This window comes from Rosa rugosa, chromosome 6 (genome assembly GCF_958449725.1).
Source record: "Rosa rugosa chromosome 6, drRosRugo1.1, whole genome shotgun sequence".
In the NCBI taxonomy this organism is placed as follows: Eukaryota; Viridiplantae; Streptophyta; class Magnoliopsida; order Rosales; family Rosaceae; genus Rosa; species Rosa rugosa.
In genome coordinates, this window is record NC_084825.1 from 35,677,020 (window position 1) to 35,699,402 (window position 22,383).

General features: G+C 38.1%; 4 protein-coding genes and 1 pseudogene across 5 annotated transcripts; 1 reads left to right on the forward strand and 4 right to left on the reverse strand.

The window, feature by feature from the left end:
• Positions 1-740: 740 nt before the first annotated feature.
• Positions 741-2,772, reverse strand: LOC133716673 (receptor-like cytosolic serine/threonine-protein kinase RBK2; annotated as a pseudogene).
• Positions 2,773-6,361: 3,589 nt separating this feature from the next.
• Positions 6,362-8,415, reverse strand: LOC133713394 (uncharacterized). The gene is made up of 4 exons (XM_062139400.1): positions 8,102-8,415; positions 7,846-8,010; positions 6,923-6,993; positions 6,362-6,786 (listed from the first exon to the last, which is right to left on the reverse strand). Exons 2-4 carry the CDS (start codon positions 7,901-7,903, stop codon positions 6,589-6,591), a joined length of 327 nt encoding a protein of 108 aa, XP_061995384.1. The 5' UTR covers positions 7,904-8,010; positions 8,102-8,415; the 3' UTR covers positions 6,362-6,588.
• A 552-nt stretch (positions 8,416-8,967) lies between these two features.
• LOC133717685 (uncharacterized) lies at positions 8,968-13,142 on the reverse strand. Of its 2 annotated transcripts, XM_062144397.1 has the most exons (5): positions 12,956-13,142; positions 12,311-12,661; positions 11,542-11,703; positions 10,896-10,966; positions 8,968-9,358 (listed from the first exon to the last, which is right to left on the reverse strand). In XM_062144397.1, exons 2-5 carry the CDS (start codon positions 12,588-12,590, stop codon positions 9,161-9,163), a joined length of 711 nt encoding a protein of 236 aa, XP_062000381.1. In that variant the 5' UTR covers positions 12,591-12,661; positions 12,956-13,142; the 3' UTR covers positions 8,968-9,160. The 2 variants fall into 2 exon arrangements, with proteins under 2 accessions (XP_062000381.1, XP_062000380.1); XM_062144396.1 differs by lacking the exon at positions 12,956-13,142 and having other exon boundaries at positions 12,311-12,949.
• A 2,068-nt stretch (positions 13,143-15,210) lies between these two features.
• Positions 15,211-16,176, forward strand: LOC133716674 (uncharacterized). Its single transcript, XM_062143350.1, has 2 exons — positions 15,211-15,426; positions 15,547-16,176. The coding sequence occupies exons 1-2, from the start codon at positions 15,211-15,213 to the stop codon at positions 16,174-16,176; spliced, it is 846 nt and encodes a 281-aa protein (XP_061999334.1).
• Positions 16,177-16,958: 782 nt separating this feature from the next.
• LOC133713611 (uncharacterized) lies at positions 16,959-19,077 on the reverse strand. The gene is made up of 4 exons (XM_062139646.1): positions 18,695-19,077; positions 18,194-18,352; positions 17,526-17,596; positions 16,959-17,192 (listed from the first exon to the last, which is right to left on the reverse strand). The coding sequence occupies exons 1-4, from the start codon at positions 19,053-19,055 to the stop codon at positions 16,986-16,988; spliced, it is 798 nt and encodes a 265-aa protein (XP_061995630.1). The 5' UTR covers positions 19,056-19,077; the 3' UTR covers positions 16,959-16,985.
• Between the last annotated feature and the right edge of the window lie 3,306 nt (positions 19,078-22,383).

Sequence of the window (22,383 nt, forward strand, 5' to 3'; positions counted from 1 at the left end):
AAAGAAAAATACCAGCAAATGTTGTAGGTCGTCTGTGACATCCAAAACTCCAGCACAATCTGCAGAGGCAATAAGTTGTATGACAGAAAAAAGTATATCAATTTATATCAACAAAGTGGTTGCCTATAGTCATAAGTTGTAACTGTACAAATTACAATGCAGCCAGGTTAATCAAAAACATTTTTTATATAATCATATTTCTAGTTCTACTAAGAATATTACAACAGAAGATAGAGAATGGGATACAACTTTACGTACTTGTACAAAAACAAGAAAAGAGAAGAAATGCCAGGAAAAAAAAATAATCTTAACATTAATAAATCTTACAGACTTTCCTAGATTGAGTCCTAGTAAGATTTATTCAAAATACCAGTAATCAAATATCATTGTGTCAATCGGCTGTTATTGATATGTGCCAACCAGCAAGAAGTCTTATACTAAGAGCTAATTTTGCATGAAGTGAGGGACCGAGACCAAAGCTACAGAGGTTGAACTATGAGGTTGCATGAAGTCTTATATACCAAAACATTACCAACTGCAAATTGCCATTTTATAGTGCAACTACCATCTATAAATCTCAAGCATCAGGTTCTACCTGTTCTGGCCCTAGAATCGTAAACAGCTACTACAACTCTAGAATTCTACACTATACAGCTAACAATTGTCGTAAAATCGTAAACATACAAGAATCGATATGCATTACTAAACCGAAGAGATAAAGTGCAATGGAATACCAGTTTGAGAACCGAAAGAGCTTGATTGACATAGAGAATCAGCCTCAGCTTCTGTTGAAGATCCAACAAATTACTCCTGGTAACATTGAGCTCCTGAATCTGCCTCGCAGAGTCCACCAAATCCACATCCAACAGCAAAATGGTCTCCTTAAGCTCCTGAATCCGATTGCATCCCTCAACGATCTTCACATTCAAATCCTGCAACTGGCTCTGAGCCTCGAAGAAGGAGTTTGATCGGACCGAGATCTCCTTCACCAAGTGAAGCTCCACCTGTGAGAGTAAAAGAAATTGAAGTACTCAGTCTTTATAGTTTCAGGCTAAAACACAGCTAGCACAATTTAATTAATTCAAAAAGGTAAATAAAAATTCCAGTCAACTATTGTCATAACATGTTGCAGTATACATGTCACAGAACTGATCAGAAGCACTATGAATAAAGTCACAGTTTCAGGTAATGAGAGTGCTTGCAAATAACATGGAAAAAAAAAACAACTTAGATTACCATATGGTCTTTGCAAGCACACTAGAAAAATGAACTAACAGTTGTGTCGGGAAGATTCCATTAATCTGTTTTCAAGAGCCAAAAGCAATCTGCTTGTTCGGTTGAGATCCCTCAGATAGTTTGTTGAGTTATATGTTTGTGCATCCAACATTCTTCTTAGTATGTTCTTTGCAGGGACCTCCTTTTCATTTCTTTGGCACACTTGGTGACATAGTCGTCACCTCCAGTACCACAACCTGACTCATGAGAGGACGTAGAATAGCAAACTGCTCTATGCATAAAGATGAGGTCAACACCATATGATCCAGCTCTGTGCTGTCATAGTTGTCACCAATACCAATATAAGTATCAAAAAGCTCCTTGAGGTCGTTTGCATTAAGCAAGGGCCTTGCCCAAATAACAAGGCTTTGCTGAGGATAATTCAAAGATGGACGACCAGTTATAAGCTCCAAAAGTAGGACCCCAAAAGAATACACATCAAATTTTTCCATGCATAAAATATTCAGGAGTAAACTAATTAACCAAATGCACCCTAAAATTAAAAACATTGTGATGAGTCATTGTTTCGGTAGCCACTTTTGCTAAAATCACATATATGAGGCACAAAATCCTGTGTCAGTAGAATATTATCAGCCTTGACATCTCTATGGATGATCCCCTCTGACAACTATCATAAAGATACAGCATACCATCTGCTGCCCCAAAAACAATTTTACACCTTTTATTCCAATCAAGAATATCATTCTTTGGACCATGCAGGAGAGAACCTAAACTCCCAAGTTGAGGTAACCGAAAAACAAGGTGCATTCCTTATTCAACTCAACAGCCAATTAACTTAGCAGTATTAGGACGGTCTACATGAGCTATAATGCCAAGTTCAGATAGAAAGCCTGCAGTTTTCTCATCGATCTCTTGTCTGGTAGTCAGCAGCTTTACTGCTACTAGTTGCCTATCCTTGAAAGAACCCTTACGAATTTCGCATATTGCCACCAGTTCCAAATGTATTGTCATTCTAGAAATCACTGGTGGCAGTTTGGAGTGTAGAGAAGGAAAAAGTCACCAATGGAGACTTGAAGTTGTAGATATTAGTCCAAGTACTGACTTGGGCTTTCAAGTTATATTGTTAAGCTAGTATCCATTATTGGAACAAAGTTGAGTGACTAATATAAGATAGCATAAACACAGAAGACAGCTTATGACTTTCCTACTGCAACCTATTTGAACACGAAATCACAAAACCAAATCTCAACATGTGACAAGAATGAATTTAAATACCCAAGGCTCCTACAAAGGAGGTGGATATAGCACTTGCGAGGTGCTCGCAGCTAAATTTGTTTGTTCAGCCTATCCTTTCCCAGGGCAAGGATGATAAGGCACTGAAAACATAGGCATTTCAGGCCTACACGAGGTAAAAGAAGCAATATTTACCAAGGTTTATGATCGAAAGTTTCCACCTTTCAATAGTCTAAGCAAGGCAAACTTGAGAAAAGCCAGATAGGAAGCAAACTCATAAGAGGTCCTAATTCCAGTGCACATGTAAATACATACATAGGGCTCTTACAGCTGAGCTGGCCCAGCTCAGCTGCAAAAGGCAATTTATGAAACTCAAATTCGTTGATTGGAATTAGAATCAGCTCTTACCTTGTCTTTTTTTGTTGTCTGTGCACTGCTCCGACAGTGATATCGTCGGCCCCCTTTTCTAGCTCTGGGTGTCTCCAACAACACAGTTCTGGATACCACTGCCCGGATTTTATGTTTTGGATCTGTGAACAATGGTCTTAAAGAGTTCAAAATAGAATGCCCCGATTTTTTCATTTTGAAAAGCGTGTTTTAAGAGCCCGCCTACTTCAAGATTTAAGAGAAAAAATCCCTCCAACTGAAAAGTTTTGGTCACTGGAGGGAAACCACTCTTTAATTAGTTCAAAACGTTAGTGACCCAAAATGAATGGTCATTAGTACTAAAATTTTTGGTCATTAAAGTTTGAACAATGGGCGGGTAAATGAATTTAGTCGGTCCTATAAAAGTGTTAGTGACCAGCCAGTAGTATTGGTCATTAATTCAATAGTATTTGTGACCAATATTGAAGTGGTCACTGACATTTGGTCACTAATACCCTATTTTGTTGTGGTGCCGCACGTGTGGCGAATTTTCAAGCCAAACACGTGGACAACTTTGGGTGACGTTGAGCCCGTTTGGCCCTTAGGCATGCACACGTGGGTAACCCGCTCTGATACCATAAAGAACATAGGAAGAGATTGGAATAATTTGTTTGAATTTGATAATTGCTTTACAGTACAAAGCCTAGATTTATACAAGGACTATAGTCTATCTAAGGTAATAACTAATTTTTGATTTACAGAATATATTGGATTGAAAGCAGATACAAGAAACGGATAACAATCAGTAAATCAATACTCTTTGATTTAGGATCTGCCATTGATTCACAGAGTAATTGAAATTGAAGGACTGAAGCTGGCAAGCTATGGACTATCTTTCTTGGTTATCACTGTTTACATCTTCTTCTCTTCTAATGGAATTGTATGTGAGTACTACTGATATCTGATGAGAATATGTGTCCCAAAGAAAGAATTGAAGTCTATAAGTAGGGCTCGAATGAGTGAGAAAAGACCAAAAGGGTTTTTTTTGATCAAGTCTAAGACGCTTAGACGCGGCGAAGCCTTGAAAATAAAGGAATGCCTTGCCTTGTACGTGCCGACTTGTTCTTCATATGTGAACGCCGGTCATTTTTTATGTGCCGACTTGTTCTTCATCTGTGAACGCCGGTCATATGTGAAGTATTGATGTTTTAATCAAGTTGTTCGAGTCCAACGTGCGGAATCAAGACCGAAATGCCTGTATTGTTAGGAAAATTGGTCTTTTTATTGTTGCAAGGGATTGTGCATGATTATAGGTGGTGAAAGACTCAAGTCAAGTCTAATATTTATGTTTATATTTTGTCAGAAGACAAACTATTTGCAAAATTGGATTCTCCTGGGAACACTTCAATATTATAAGCTTATGTATGTCAGAATTTGGTATTGAAGTTATTGACCTTCTGCATCTTATTTATTGCACAATTTTCACCTCTGCATCTTGTATGCTTTCGAATTGCATTTGTTGGTCTTGTTATTGGTACTTTAATCGCTGCACTTCTCAGCAATGTAATTATAATGTTTGTTCATGGCATCTTGTACATGCTGCTTACCAGTCGACTGTGCATCGTTTCAGTTAATGCCACTGTGACAAATACTCAAATCATGTTCTGTGTAGTCAATAAGGAGGTTGTTCTGAGGGCAGAGGTAAGCACTATTTAGTATCATGCAATAGTGTTCTCCCCCACACTTTATGGGTTACCAGTCAGGTTTTCTTTTGCTGTTCAAAAGTTCAAATTGATCACTATTAACTTTATTCTAATGTTGTGCAGGCTGAAAGATACAAGATTGTGGGGCCGTCAGGGTTTTGCTCGATCGTTTAGTAGTGTTGGGGAACAAATAGGAGTTCTATTTATGGCTGTAACAAGTCCCAAGTCATAACGTAATCCGGTCGATCTCCTCTATTAGGTATGAGTTTTTAATTAGGGTTATTATCACAAATGGTACCTGAACTATACCTCAATCTTATCGATGGTACCTGAACTTCAATTTTGATCACAACCAGTACCCGAACTTTTTGATTTCATTTTAAATGGTACCTAAGGCCACCTTCAGTCACTATTCCGGCCAAAAAAGCCAAATCTAAAATTAAAAAAAAATTAAAAAAAAGTTCAAGGCAAGTCTATTACCAAAAAGATCATCACTATATATGATCGCAATCCTTGAAATCATCAAAGATCATCACTATGATCGCCTTACATGCTGTTTTTAGTCGGAATAGTGATCGGAGGTGGCTCTAGGTACCATTTAAAATGAAATCGAAAAGTTTGGGTACTGGTTGTGATCAAAATTGAAGTTCAGGTACCATCGATAAAATTGAGGTATAATTCAGGTACCATTTGTGATAATAACCCTTTTAATTACGTTAATTAAAATCGGTCTCCTCCATATACACGTAATGTTATTTAACATATTCTTGGCTTATACAGGGGACGTCGTCCATCAGTTGATGAGTACGTAGATGAATCAATCAAGCGGATGCTCAGTGCTCTAACTATTTGAATTTGATCGTCTCTAAAAGCAACATCATGGAAATAAGTCCCAAAAAAAAAAAAAAAAAAACAGTTACCCGTTATTACTAGGAAAAGCTCACAAACATACAAAACCACCTGAAAAGTGAAAATAGAGGATAAAACCGGCTTGGAAAACATTATCAGAACCAAACAGATTGTTGTAATAAATCAAAACTATACTCTCAACAGCCGATGATGACTCTTGCCAGAACCCATTCTGGTCAAACAAACCTTTAAGCTGATTCCTCTGCTTTACGATTGGAAGCCCATCCCATCTTTCAATTGTTATTGACCTTTATTTGCTTCCGGTAAGGATCATCTTGTTCAGGTAGAAGCAACTGTTTTCTTTACTGAACATTCGACAAACTGAAAGGCATTTAAAGGAAGGCTTCAAGTTGAGAAGGAAAGGAATTTATCTAATTTATACGTGCACCAAAAACCTCCCTCTTCCAATTCAACAATCTCAAACATGTGAAGTTGCGCTTTCGGACCAATTGCAATGCAGTCAGGAGATTTTTCCAAGAACAGGAACCATGGAACATATGAGCAGAGTTTGATCGTAAAGAAGATGCGTTGAGCAAATTAACAGGTTGTGGCTCCAACAGTTCCCTAATCCCTATAATGTCTATAATGTATAGTGTATCGGACTTGAATTTTGTGGGGAAATTTTCGTGTTAGCAACTATCGATCAGTTTCTTTCTCCTGTGCATTATGCATTAATTGTACATCAAGTTACCATGATTCTTCTTGGTCAAGAACTTTGCTGCAGATTCTCTGTTCTCATTACCAGTAGGCTAAAAAAGTCACTACTCACTAATAGTTTGAAGCGAAGCATATCCTCTAGTAGTTTAAAGCATATATTGTAGATATCTTTTGAACCAATAATGGAAACAATGAGATTAAGATCCTTTCCTGAACCTTTTCAGCAATATCAACAAAATGAGTTTGACATGGTTATGTTTCTTTTCTTATGCATTCTAAGGTGTATAAGCTGACTAAGCAGGGTTAAGGTACAATCAAGATGAGGTGGAGGTAAGCTACTTCCAAGTTCCAACACGACAAAGATGTTGTCAACAACGGTGATGGAGACAGATTCTGCAACATCTACTGGAAATCGATACACCCACAAGAATTTTCAGTCGAGGACAGAGAAAATACATGTAAATTTTGACTCATAGATGATCACCTAAAGCTTAAAACAAAACAGGATGCTACCGAGTCCCTTAACAGGTACCTCCAACACAGTGCGTAAATCCAAAAGCTGGTGAAGCCTAACTCTGTCTGATAGACTCGCCGCATTCAGGAATGCACTCTTTTGATGGAGACCAAATTCCAACAAATACGGATATCGACTTCTCGAACGCAGAATCTTGTAGACCTCAGCCTGCACAACATTAAAATAAAGTTAATAGTGAATCAGTGACCATCTTGGACTTTTGAAGAGCAAAAACAAAAAAAGTCCAGATTGGTAACCCATAAACTGTGGGGGAGAACACTTGCATGGTATTAATAGTGCTTACCTCTGCCCTCAGAACAACCTCCTCATTGACTACACGGAACATGATTTGAGTAATTGTCACGGTGGCACGAACTGAAATGATGCATAGTAGACCAGTAAGCAGCATATACAACATGTTATGAAGCAACAGAAAAATTAAACGCCCATTAAACCAGTGGCTGATCCAAAGTAAACCACACAGTGCTCCTGTAAACCCATTGCTAGAAATTTCTCAACAAAAAGTAGTGCAGCCACTAACCATGCATTAACCAAACCAACAAATTCAATCCGAAAGCATATGTGTGTGTACATTAAAGAAAATGAGCACATAAGTGCAAACTGTGTAGCAAACAAGATGTATAAGGTCGAGAACTTGACTCTTCAATTAGCAAATTGGATATACAGAAGCTTATAATATTGGGGTATTTGCAGGAAAATCCCCTTCGATCTGCAAGTAGTTTGTCTTGTGACAAAAAATTTATATACTTGGATATATATAGACTTGTCTTGGACTCTTTCACCAGCAATCCCTTCCAACAATAAAAGGAGCAATCTCTGGACGTCAAACAAACACAACATCTTAAAACTTATCCAATTCACAATTAACTAATTAACTGAGAAGTGCCAATTATGTATTACTAGTGCCAATTCACACATTGAAATCCTGCTCTAGTTCATCACAATGGGAAGGATACCAGATACGGATAGGATACCCTGATTTAGACTAGTCGAAAATACACCCGACAACGTAAAACAAACAGCACAACTTACATTATAGAAAATAGGGATTTTGGGCAAAATTGGTTGTTAGACATAGAAAATTGTACATGAAAAAGAATATAGAGAAACGCTGGATCAACTAATTAACTGATATATTACTCATCTAATGTTACACTAGTAAAATTAATCTCACATCTAAATCTGCCACAATCTATATAAAAGTACCTGCAAACCCATACAAGCTCAAAGAATTGATAAGTTGCTTAAAAGTCTCCGTCGGCATCTCAATGCTGAGTTGATAACTGTAGTCTGACCAATCTAACGTCGCCAGAAAACCGGGATAGGAGCAAATGAGCGGTATCTCAGAGCTGTGCGCGGCAAAACCTTCCTCTGAAACAAATTGAAGCTAAACAATTTGAAACAAAACCGAATTGAAAAATCTGAAACCCTAACCCCAAATTCTTGAAATTAGTTTACTTACTGTTCCTCAGAGAATAGAGCAAGGCGCTGTGCCTGTACTTCTCTCCGGAGAAGCATGCAGAAACACCATCACAACCGTTGACGGTGGTGGCGGCGATTCGGTCCTCCAAGAGGCGGAGGTTGAGGCGGAGCACATGGTCCTTGTGGCAGCGAAGGGCGGCGAAGGTCGCACGCGGCAGTTCGAGATAGGCGTCAAGATGAGGCGGGAAAGAGGTTGTGGATGCTATGACATGCTGATCGGAGATTCAGAGTCTGCTTCCTCCTCCGATGACGACGACGACGACATGGTGATCGGGGAGAGAGAGAGAGAGAGAGTTTGTTATTTCTAGTTTTGTGTGACTAACTGACTTTGGGCATTTCGGTTTTGGCGGTGTGTATTATTTAAACTTTTGCCCCCGAGTTTCTAAGAATTTCAGGTGCTTTCCATTAAATTGTTATATTTGCAAAGATACCCCGTATAGTTTTTGTAATTCTCACAATCCAGAGTGTTTTCCAAAATAAGCTCTATGCATGACTTTGTCTCGAGCTTCAGTCTAGCATAAGATCATATACAAAAAGTTTAACTGCTTAAGTACGTTTAGTACTTGTGTTTCGAACTTGATCAAAAAAAAAAAAAAGAGGATTGTTTACTACTTTGCACTTTAGAATGAGATTGTTTGTCTCAACATTTAAAAATAATAATAATAAAAATAAAATAAAAAAAATTGAATCATCACAACAGAAGTTGATTTGCTCAAAAGGCCAACATTAAACCCTGCCGGTAACTATCTATTTCTTACAAATGACCCTTCAAAGTTCATATCTCGCTTGATATTTATGGACTAGTGAAACAGAACTTCAATCAAAGCCAACATTATACCCTGCCAGTAACTATCTAATTGTTCATCATTTAAAACTGCATTGTTCAGAAAGGAAATGATGCATAGGTTCATACTTCATAGTCATATAAGCACCTTTCTACTTATGCATTAGGGATTTCAATTATACTGCAGAATTGCCATATCCACTCACAATTGGACTACTTAGTACAACAACAACACCTTTATACATCTCAAATCAACTAATTGGGTGCCGTAAACATGAGGTTACCCAGGCCAAGAATAGGGAAGCTGAGCACAGTGATCAACTCCACAGACTTAAGTATCCATACCATCTTTGACAGTCTAGCAGCATTGAGAAACGCACTCTTGTGCTGGAGATCAAACTTTAATTCAAACGGATATCTATCACCAACACTCTCAATCTCGCAAATCCCGGGCTGCACAACAGTTGAACAAGGAATCAAATAAAACATGATAAGGAGTTGCCACTAATGCTTCAAATTCAAACACATGAGCTGCCTACAGAACATGACAATGTTCATTCATGTAAACTTCGGTTCTTATTTCATTTACATATACTTTGCTAGCTTCATATGGAACCTACAAGAATGAAAATCAGCAACTGAACAATTTCTAACTGTTACTGCTAACCAAGATAATCTTCCAAAATATTGATAGTGACAGGTATACTAAGGCTCTACAAATGATTGTAATACATTTTCCAAGAAAAAAAGTCCTACCCACCTCTAACCTCATTGAAGTTATCAATCTTAGAGAAAATTGGGTTTCTGAAGTTATATAATATGCTACATCATCTACATGAGTTGCTTTTAGAACAGATTGTGTTATACCATTAACATATTAATATGAGCAATATGACCCATAAGTACTATAATCACACTTAAAACTTTTCTCTTGTTAAGATTACATGACCATATGAAAATATAAGCTTATCAAATTGAGTGAATTCTGAACGCACAGCTACATTTCTCTTACACTTGCTTGCTAAGCCTTTTTGTAGAAAGAGTTTGTTAATCTAAATCAAAGGGAGATGTACTTTAGAGGACAAAAGGAGTACATAGAAAAAGTATGCCAAACACTTTGCAGGTCAAAGCAATATTGCATATTGAGAAAGGAAAAATAAAGGAGCGGACATGGTTTATGGTAAAAATATCTAAAACAAGAAAGAATAAGCTTGTGAACAAAACTAATTATCTGGGATATGAATAGGGAAACTTGGTTAGACTGTAAGACATAGAATTGGGAATGCTGCTGATTCGTTGAACAATCTGTATGTTCATTGCAATTTTTCATAGGCATCAAAAGAACTTTATTTCTCTCATCTTATTTTCAGTACTAAAGATCATGCCTATATGTCCACCATGCAATTTCAATATGTTCAAAGCAACAGGCTTGTTAGGTTTAAGATTGTGAGACCTATTATTGTTGTTGAAGGTAGATGTGTTAACCAGGGTTATGAAGTAGCAGGTCCAATTTTCAACTCTTACACTGAGGTCTGTAGAATAAGGTTCATAGCAATGCCCTTCCCCTTCCTCAATATCTCCTCTTCTTGGACACATACTGGCTATGAGGCTAATGAGATCCCACTTGTCCTTTTATCCCTGTAATCTGGTTGCATTCTTCGTGTGTTTTAATCAAATTTCTTTTAAGTTTTATGCAATGGAGTTCTGTGATATCTTTTTAAGCTTCTCAAATGCTGAGGGATTCTAAGGTTTTCTAAACAATCACGCAGCAGCCAAACATTGTATCAAGCATATGAAAAGTGCATAAATCCAGGGTCAACTAACATATCAATCACACCTCAACAAGGCTATTTCAATCAATCCAGCAACATATATAAAGACCTCAACAAGGCTATTTCACATCAATTCTGCAACTAGAAAAAGGCCTCAACAACATCAATCACGCATTAATAAAGCTACTGATATTATGAATAAGAAGTATCATTTATACCTTTCTTTTGAAGACAGTCTTGTTATTCACTACCCGGAACACAACTTGGGTTTCTGATACTTTGGCATGAACTGCAGTAATGCATACAAGTGGATTGTCAGGATAATCTTCGAGTTTAATAATATATGTTCAGTGCATAATTTCTTAAGCAATATTGTTGATAATGGGGGTATTCAAGAACTATGTTACTAACATGAGATTACTCGAGTCTTTAATTCTGCAATCAGTGGGAGTAACATTTTGATGATTTAAATCACTAGTTTCAGTTGTAGACTCATATCAATTTGCTTACCGATCACACTGTTCAGTCATGCATAAGTTTCTTGCTAATATTTGATAAAATATTCTAAAAATAATTTATAGGATGCTTGAGCGTTCAGTTTTTATGTTCGTTATGGAGTGTTAACTCATGACGACCATAAAGCTGTCACGATGACCATAAGGTTATCTAAGGATAACCAAGTGTATTGCAGTTCATGATGACCATGAAGCATCTAAACTGATCTGCTATACAGGCATCTAAACCATGGTTAACTAAATATAATAATCTGACATAATCAATACAATTCCAAATTGCATAAATATGGAGATTTTAGCAGTATAATTCATTAAAATTTAAATAAGCAATCATAATTCCACTAAGTACCTTTAAACCCATGAGAATCCAATTCAGTGATAACGGAACAAAAAATCTCTGAAGACAAGCCCAGCCTCATTGGATATTCATATCCTACGAAACCCAGGTCCATCTGAATCTGATCCCACCATGAAATCACTGGCAGTGTAGAGGAGTATTTGATGCCATCATCTGAACAGAGACATATGATGAAGAATTGAATGAAAATGCAGGTCTTACAAAATCAAATTCATAAAAAAAATTATCAAGGAAGAGATAAACACACAACAATAACTTTGAAGCTAAGGGAATACGTAACGTCTGTAGTTTCCATCTGTAAACTAATTCGAGACTTTGATTTATTAACCTCTAAACAAACAAAAATAATATTGAATCCTACGACTGTGAAGTATACCAAGTCCATCTGATCCCAATTCCATGAAATAAGCGACAGTGTAGAATCGTAAATGATGCGGAAATATGAACAGAGACATATATGAAGAATATAATTGTCAATAGAATGCAGATAAATTGAGATAATCATTAAAATGAAGCAGGTTTTATGAAAACAGATTCACAGAAAGAGATCATAAACCCAGAAACAACAACAACAACTTCTTCTTTCACCAAACAAACAATAACTCAAAGAATCTAGAGAATAAAATTTGTATCTGTAAAGTGAACCGAGACTTTGATTCATTCCCCTGCAACCCTCAAAACCCCCAATCTTGAAACCCAGCCTATCATCTTTGAAGAAACCCCGAATCAATTTACGAAAACTGTTACTCTACTTACTCACCATCCCCAATTTCACAGAAAATCCTATCAACAGCTTGTTCATCACCATAAAGAGTAACTGAATCCCCAGCGCTGCGTTCCAGTAGGCATTTCAACCTGTGCAGAGAAACACACAGCGTGCGGCAGCTCTTGGAGCACCAGAATCTCGACATGGAGGAGCGCGGCATCGCCAGCACGGTGGTCATTTCCGAAAGCCGAAAATGCGAGTTTGTGGAAACCAGTAGGACCATGGTCGGAGATAACTGGAGGTCCGCATTGTTGGGGATGAAATCGTTGAACATGGAAGTGGGGAGCTCTCGGTCTGAATAGGCTACCTGAGTGAAGACTCTTACGGCCTTCTTGAGCAGAATAGCTTCAGGAAAACCAAGCTTGAGCTCAAACCACCGTGACATTGTGAAACGGAGAGAAAGATGGGAGAGAATTTTCTTGGAGGGAAAAGCGGTTCAGAAATAGGCACAGTAACTATGGGTGTTCTATTCTGTTGGGATTTTATCTAATTTACACATTTGGCCCAGTAATTCAGAAAACTAGCATTAAAGTTCTTCTAATTACATTTTGGCCCCGTTCCCGGAAATTAAACCCAGCGACTCGTAAATCCCCAGAAAATATAAACGCCACCGTAAAATTGAAGACAGTATAAAAGTACCTATTGGAATTCAGGGTCGCGAAGCCGATCGGATCGTCGTCGCCGACGGTATCGGCATGGAGTGATACAGAGCGACGTAGTTTCGCTGAGGTTAAGGACGCCACACTCACACAGCCGTCGTCGGAGGACCACCACCCGAGATCTATGCCGAGCAGACACGGAGAGAGTCGCCATCAGTGTAGAGAGGTTTGACTGTTCAAGAATTTTTTTAGACCCTGCCGCTTTGTAATTATAGCTTTATATACTAGGCCCTGCCGCTTTTTTTTTCTCTCTTTCGCTTTTTTTTTAATTCTTAATTTCCAAATTTATTTTTATTGAAATAAAGTAGAATCTCCGTTCCAAACTCAACTCATAAAGTAACTCTGAATTGCCTGCTTTTTTACTAGGCCCTGCCGCTTTTTTTTTCTCTTTCGCTTTTTTTTTTTTTTTTTTTCTTAATTTCCAAATTTTCTGCTTCTTGGGTTCGGGCCTTGCCTGCTGGGAGACCACTAAGAGCAAGTTCACCTGTAGTCAAGAAATGTCAAGGTCGAAAAGTCAAGAATTCGACCAGTCAAGGAACTGTTCACTGTCCTGGACATGGATTTCCACCCGTTTTTTTTCTTGACCAGTCAAGACTGTTCACGTATCACTGTTCATTGATTTTTAACTGTTCATTTTCATTCTTTATTGATTGTTTTAACTGTTCATTTTTACATTTTTTTTTAAATTTTAAAATTAAAATATATTTGATGTAAATAGATGATAATAATAGATATTTATGGATAATTAATGTCATAATTATGCAATTTACTAAGAGGTGTGTGCTTTAATAAGAGGAATTTTCAAATACAATTTTTAAATTTTCTCTCAAAAAAAAATTACAACTTTTAAATTTCAAATTTCCAGTTCACCCAACGGCTAGGTTCCACGTGGCTTTCTCTTCCGCCCATTTCTTATCGCTAGGCGACAAAACTAATTCCAGCAGCGGTCAGCAATTGCGGCGCGTCTTCTGCTCTCATTGGTGCGTTGCCTCCACGCATCTTCTGCTCTATGTCTCTCTTTGCTTTCGGTCGCTGACGTCAGCTCACATGCATGCTGGCAGCCAGGCATGCTGGGTCAAGAAATTAGTCAGGCTGTTGGCTTTTTTCTTGGCCTGGGTCATCAAAAGACAAACTATGGCTGGTCAAAACACAACCGGTGGAGGAGTGTTTTTGACAATGGCTGGTCACCACCTCAGAAATCCCATGTGTTGCCCAGTCAAAGAGCAACCGCTGCACTTGCTCTAAGGACGGAGTTGGCTCAAAGTGAGGTCACTATGGTACGAGACTTGATATTGGACACAGGATTGTGGGATGTGGTTAAGATTAGGAGATTGTTTCCAGTATTGGAGGCAGAGAGGATTATTAGCATACCGTTAAGTCGACGGGTGGTGGCTGATAGGTTGGTTTGGAGTAGGGGTGGGCATTTTGTACCGAAAATGCGGTTACCGACCCGAACCGCACCGAAAAAACTGTTCGGTAACCGCACCGAACTAAAACGGTATCGTTTTATGATCACACCGCACCGAACAGTATAAAAGCGGTTCGGTTGCGGTTTCGGGTCATAAACCGCCCGATTTAAACCGACCCACACCGAATTTATTTTAATTACATTTTTTTTATTTATTATTTCTCTATTTATGGGAATGTTGGTTTTCAATATATATCCATTTTTGATTAGGTTTTCAGTTTGTAATAAGTTGTTATGTTTGTTTGATCATTGATATATATATATATATATATATATATATATATATATATATATATATATATTGTGTGTGTGTGTGTGTGTAATAAGTTGTTATGGTCTTTCTGCAAGTTGCTTGATATATATTTGGGTGACATTTGCCGATTTGTGTGGACTCTAAATGCATTCAAAATTTATTTATGCCTTATTGAAATTGTTAGGTAAAAATAAGTCTGATTTTACCCCTCTCTTTCTAGTTGAAATTAATAAGCCGCTCCAAACCGAAACCGACCCGCACCGCACCAAAAAATGGTGTAACCGAAATAATCGGTTCAGCCTTTTTGTAATGCGGTTGCGGTTTGATATATAGGCCAACCGAAAAAAAGCGGTTTGGTTGCGGTTTGGGCCTCAAACCGAACCGAACCGCACCGCGCCCACCCCTAGTTTGGAGGCTGACGAAGGATGGTAAATTCTCAGTTAACTCTGCTTATCGTTTTTCTCTGAGCTCAAGTTCTACTCTTCCTTTGGTGGGGACTACTTTCTGGAAGAAGATGTGGAAGGTTTCTATTCCAAATAAAGCTAAAGTTCATGTTTGGAGGGTTTGTTTGGATATCTTGTCATCTCTTGTTAAATTGGAGTGGAGAAGAGTGCAGTTAGATTCTGTTATGTGTGTGCTTTGTGAGGATCACATGGAGTCCACTCTACATCTTTGTAGGGATTGCCCTTTTACTCAAGAAGTGTTAAAGTCTAACGCTGTTCTTAGGCAGGTATGCTACGGTCCTCAGATGGAAGGTAGTGATCTGCTCTAGTGGATGGGTTATTGTGCTAAAGATTTGTCACCGATCGCTTTTGGGGACCTACTCTTTCTTTTGTTCAGTGCGTGGAAGGAGAGGAATGACCGGGTGTGGAACCAAAAGCAACAGGGACCGGGTGATGTGGTTATCGGTGCTATGACTCGATTACACGAGTTTAGATTCCATAACATGAAAGAAAGTGGTTCTACAAGTAGAAGTATTCGACTGGTTCGCTGGAAGGCTCCACCGGTGGGGATTTTGAAAATTAATGTTGATGGGGCCTTTAATCATGTCACTCGTCAAGGTGGTGTGGGTTTTGTTATCCGAAATGAGCTTGGAATTATGCTGGCAGGAGGTGCTTGCCCTCTAAGTGGTCTATTATCGGCGGAACATGGGGAGGTCTTAGCTTGTCAAAAAGCCCTGGAATTTGCGTCGGCTCACTCCTTCTTACCTGCGATTCTGGAAACAGATGCCTTGGCAGTTCAAGGACAATTAAGTGCAGCTATAGGTACTAATAATTCCGTGTTGGGACGGATTTATGACGATCTGGTGATCATGTTGGCATCTCAACCTTCTGTGTCAGTCGCCCATGTTGGCAGGTTGGGCAATACTGTTGCTCATTGTCTAGCAGCTCATGCTTGTGGTTTGCAGCAGGACTGCTTTTATTTCTCAACTCCGTCTTTTCTTCTAGCTGCAGTAGCAGCTGAACTTTGCATTGTGTAATTCTTTTCCTAGTTTAATAAAGGGCTGACTTATTTATCGCAAAAAAAAAAAACTCTGAATTGATTGTTAAGAAAAAAAAAATTAATCCGAATTGATGTATACCTAAGAGGAAAAAAAAAAAAGTAAATCATAGTCACTTGAATCAATCTCCTAATTTGTGTACCAAGTGAGTCGAGGGAAATTAGATCTACTTATATCTGATTTTTTACAATTTATTCCGTAATTATCCTACTAATAAAACTCTACTATTGTCAAGAAGGCTGACTATTTTGGTGTTAGTGAGCGTCCAACTTGAGTGAGCCACAAATATTGTCAAACCTAGCTAGTCACCACCACACCAACCTTTTGGGGTTGAAATAGATAAATTTTTTAATAAACTATAAGTTTGATACATTCACACTTTTTCTTCTAGCAAAATGACCATTGCGAGATGGTCTCCACTCTCCACCTATGCATGCATACATGTCATGCAAGAGTAGGTTAACAGCTCTAATGGACTAGACTGCATTTTAGAGAGTTTCCCATTCAATTTAGCAAGGCAAGTGTTGGTGCGAAGTTCAACTCTCATTATTCATGAACTGATGAAACAGAACTGATTCTATCAAAGTCAACATACTCTGCCAGTAACCATGTACTCAAATCTATTTCTTCATCAGGTCATACTAAGCTCATTTCTATCTATGAATGGGAGCTCGATCAATAGAGATTTTACATACGTAATTTCTCAACATTTTCCTGCAGAATTGCACCATCCACTCACACTTATACTGCTAAGTAGTAAGTACAACAGACACCTCTATACATCTCAACTAATTGGTCACCATAAAGTTATGATGGCCAAAGACAAGTTTACCCAGGCCACGAATTGGGAAATTGAGCATGGTGAACGAATCCGAGAACCATATCCATATCATCTCTGACAACGTAGCGGCATTGAGAAGCGCACTCTTGCGCTGGATATCAAACTTCAACACACAAGGAAATCCACGATCACTCTGAGTCTCGCAAATCAAGGGCTGTAGAACAGTTTAACATGGAACTAAATTAACAAGCATTACAAGGAGTTGCCACTAATGCTAGAAATTAAGACACATGAGTTGCCTACAGAAGATGACAATGCATACATAATTCTGCTTATACTTTGCTAGCTTCATATGATGCTAAAAGAATGAACATCAGCAACTAAAAAGTTCCAGCAAGGCATCAAAACCCAGGGTCAATATAAACATATCAATCACACCTCAACAAGGCTATTTCACATCAATGTAACATATATAAAAGCCTCAGCAACACATATATCATACATCAACAAGACTACCGATATTATGAGTGCGAAATGGAATTTATACCTCTGTTGGAAAGACAAGCTCATAATTCACTACACGGAAAACAACTGCATTTTTGAACAGTGTGGCATGAACTGCAATAATGCATATGAGAGGATTGTCATGATAATTTTCCAATTTAGTAATATATTCTAAAATGACAAGATTGCTGTTGAGTGCATAGGATTCCTTGAGTCTTTAGATTCTGCAAACCAGTAGTGCTATGTTCAGTCTTAGAGTCATATAACTTTGCTTATGACTCACATTGTTCAGTTATGCATGTATTTCTTGCTGATCAATAACAAATTTGAAAAGAATTTAAATGAAATTGAGCTCTTGTTTTCCATTTCAGTTTTCCCGAGTGTTATGAAGAGTTATCATATGATGACCATAAAGCAGTCATGAAGACCATAAGTTTATGTAACCAATAGTATATTGAAGTTCATGATAACCATACAAGCATCTAATCTGATCGATCTATAAGCTGGTTCAACTATAAGTCACTCCATGCATAAGGTCATGTAATCTATTCTTACCATGGTCTATCATACTAGCATCTCTTGGTTAACTCGATATAGTAGATATGACCTTATTAATACAATTCCAAATGGCATAAAGCTGCAATATATGGAGATTCAAGAAGTATAATTCATCAACTTTCAAAATAAGTAAATCATAATTCCACCAAGTACCTGTACACCCATGAGAACCCATATCAGTGATAAGGTCACAAAAGCTCTTTGAAGACAAGCCGAGGCGCACTGGATATTTATATACCAAGAAACCCAGGTCCATCTCATCCTTAGTCCATGAAACCAGCCGCATTGTAGAGGTGTAAATCGTGCGAAAACCTGACGAGAGACCAATATAGAAAATTGAATATACAATGCAGATCATTGTTAAACCAAAAGCAGGTTTTACGAAAACAAATTCATAGCAAAAAAATCAAGAAACAGATCACAAACGCAAAAACAACCACCAAAAAGAACAATAACTTTCGAAGAATTTTCCAAGAACCAACCAAACGTCACTAAAATTGTACATGTCATCAGCGAATTCATCACCATATGAAGAATTGAACATACAATGCAGATAATCATCATTAAGCAAGTTTTACCAGAACAAATTCACATAAATAATTACCAAGAACACTCAAAATTTTCTATGACCGAGTTCAATTGGGACTCACGTACCTTCCTCAAGCTCGTACCAAATCACATCCTCATCTTCTACCTCGCCATAAAGAGTGACCGCAAACTCAGTGTTCTGCTCCAATAGGCAAAGCAAGCTGTGCAGATTGAACTGCAGATTCCGGCTTTCGTAGCACTCGAAGCTCGACATCAACAGTTCCGGCATCATCAGCGCGCTGACGGCATCAGTTGACTTGGTTTTGGAAACCAGTGCGACGATCTCCGGAGTGATGCAGAGGTCGGCGGTTTGGGGGCGGCCGGCGAGCTCTCTGTCGGTAAAGGCTACCTGAGCCATGGCGCCGACGGCCTTCTTCAGCAGAATCGCTTTGCGCCGATCAAGCTTGAGGTCGAACCACCGCGGCATTGTGGAAGAAAGCCGGAGAATTTTGTTGGAGGAGAAAATGGGGTTCGGAAATTTAGGAGTGTAACTAACAATGGGCGGGGATTTTATTCTGTTCGGAATTGTATTAATTACACATTTGGCACTAATGTTTTGCTAATTTCACGTATGGCACTAATTAGTAATTACACATTTGTTGAGATTACTATTTGACTGTTCAGGAATTTTCTTCCCTCTGTAATAAAAATAAATGCTGTGGTCAAGGGCGGCAACGGCATTTTATTTTTGTTTCGTCTTTTGTTTTTTACTAAAATTATTTGCATCAAATTCTCATGTGATGCTTTAGTAGCTTTAGCCCTGAGAGCCGGATTGAAAGTCGCACGGATACATGCGCATAATTACATTTCCAGTTGAAAGAGTGACTCAAAGATTTTAGTTGATAGTATTAATGAGAAAATTTATATTTATTGGAGATTTAAGTTGTTAGCTCAAGCGCTTGTCACTTGCTCCCTTTTATAGAAAATTACTCATAAGTTTCAAAAAAGTTTCATTTTGAAACTTAAATTAGCCATAAGGTCACTAAATTTTTCTTGTACACATAAGGCCACTTGCATCTTCAAATTATTTCCTCCCTGACGATTTTGCCATTCGTGAAAGAAAACTAACTCTATCGATCAGTCTCTCGCCAAAAAGAAAATCATCATTCGTGAAAGAAAATCATCATTCTCTCTCTCTCTCTCTCTCTCCTCCAAGAAAACTCTTCCTTACCATCTCGCTCGGCTTCGGCAGCTACCTTCCTCAATGTCGTCGTCGATTTTGTCGTTGATTCCATCTCCGTTACCTTTCTCAGTCGAAGCCGACCCGAATGGAGACGAGCGGAGTAGATTCTCAGCGTCTCCGCGCATAAGGACAACATCGCTGGCAAATGGCTCACCAAGGTCCTTAAGTCCACCGCCTTTAACACTAATCCGGCTATCTCACACTCCCGTTGCGCAAGGTGAGAAGGCTGAAGGTGAAGCTGATATGATATGATCGGCGTCTTTAAGGACTACAGCATTGTTCAACTCCGGCGACCTTACGCTCCTCATCAGTGTCCACTAATTCATCTTGAGCTGAATCCAGATCGCGTTCTTCATCGTCGGGCCCGAGCCCATTTGCCCTAATTCGTCATCCTTGTCGGGCTTCGAGGTGTACTTTCTATTTCCGGATCGCATCTCTGGGCTAATTCACCTTACGGTTATTTGATTTCTGAATACTCTAAATTTAATCTCTGGCATGGAAATCGAAGGGTTGGAGATTTGGAGTTGATCGTTCTATGTTTTCATTGTGCTAAGTTTTTGATTTTCTTATAGAATTGTGGTTTGAATCATGTATTGTTACTATGTTTGGAAAAGGTAGAAACTCTTGTATTGTTATTTGTCATTCAATTTGATAGCTTTTTGATAGCTTTGGTTTGATTTGGGTTTTTCCTATGGATTTTACAGTTGTTTTGATTTATGAGTAGCTTTTGTATTGTTTTGATTTCTGGTAATGAAATTGGATCTTAATTTTATGCCTCATTGTTCAATTTTGATGTTATGGTATCTGTGTTTCCGATGTATTTTGTTCTGGTTTGTGTTTTTGTTTATGTGGTTGAATTCTGGCAATACAATGGAAATGATTTGATAGGAAATGAAATGATCGCTTATTAGCTATGGGTTTCCAGTCTGAATGCATTGTTATTGGCATGAGGACTATAAGTAAGTTTGTAATAGTTACTGGTGAAGTTTCAGAAATCTTTTGGTGAAGTTTGTAATAGTTATTGGTTTCTAATCCTCCCTATTAGAACTATGAGTAAGTTTGTAATAGTTATTGGTGAAGTTTCATAATTTTTTTGTAAATCCCAATTTGATTTTGGGATGGGTCAGTGGCGATGCTAAGACTTTTACGGATTTCTTGTCATGTCATTTTGCCTCGTTAATATTTGTCTTGCACTTGCGTCATTTCAGAAAGAGAGCAAGTGAAGCAGTTTTCAATGTTGGTTAGAGTAGTTTTTGTTGTTGATGAGAGTAGCTTTTGGAGTTGGTGAGAGTAGCTTTCGGCTTTGATGAGTGTAGTTTTTTGGTGTTGGTGAGAAGAGTTTTTGTTGTTGATGAGAGTATCTTTTGTTGTTTGTGAGAATAGCTTTTGATAGTGGTGATTGTAGCTTTTTGCGATGGTGATAATAGTTTTTTACGGTGGTGAGAGTAGCATTTGTTGATGGTGAGAGTAGCTTTTGTTACTAGAGTAGCTCTCTACTGTTAGTAAGAGTAGCTCGCTGGTGTTGGTGACAGTAGCTTTTGTTGTTGGTGATAGTAGTTTTTGGTGTTTGTGAGAGTAGTTTTCTGGTGTTTGTGAGAGTAGCAGCTTTTGCTGTTAGTGAGAGTAGTTTTCTGGTGTTGGTGAGAGTAGCGTTTGTTGGTGGGGATAGTAGCTTTTGGTTTTGGGGAGCATAGCTTTTGTTGTTGGTGACAGTAGTTTTTGTTACCTCACCAAAAGTTGCCGGAAATCTCACCAGAGTAGTTTTTGTTGCTAGTGATCGACAGTAGTTTTTGTTGGTAACAGTAACTTTTGTAACCTCGCCGGAGGTTGTCGGAAATCTCATTGGAGTAACTTTTGTTGCTAGTGACAGTACCTTTTGCGGTTACCAGAGGTCGTCGGAGACCCGCCAGAGTTGGCCTGAGGTCGGCAGGAGACCTCGTCGGAGAGGAGAGAGAGAGAGAATGATTGTTGACTTTTTATTATAGTGGCATTGACATAAATATGTTGGTTTTTATATCTAAAATTTAACACATTTTTTTAACTTAGTGGCCTTATGAGGGAAAAAAGTAGTTGGTGACCTTATGACTAAAAAAAAATAAAAAAACGGCATTATCTATCTATACTATTATTAAGAGAAGAAACTTTGTTAGCCAAAACTAAGGGCTGGTTTGGGATTGCTGTAACTTTGAGAAAAAATGCTTCTGTTGTGTTGTGAGAATAATCAGCTGTGAATTGTTTCGTGTTTGGTAAATAATATTTTTAAAAGTGTTGTCAGTACATAAAACAACTGTAAAGTGTGTTTTGATCCACATCATCTTCTAAAAGCAACCTCTAGGCCGCTTCTAAAATCTGCTGCCAGTGACCTATAACTTTCAATTAAAGCTGTTTTTTATTTATTTACCAAACACAATAAAATCTAAAATTTTAAATAAAAGTTGATTTTTTTTTAAAAGCGAAGCAATCCCAAACGGGGCCTAAAAATTTTGACAGATTTAGCCCTGAAAGATTAAAAAACTTTGAGAATAAATTAAATTACAAGGATAAATAGAACACTTATAAAATAGATTTTTAT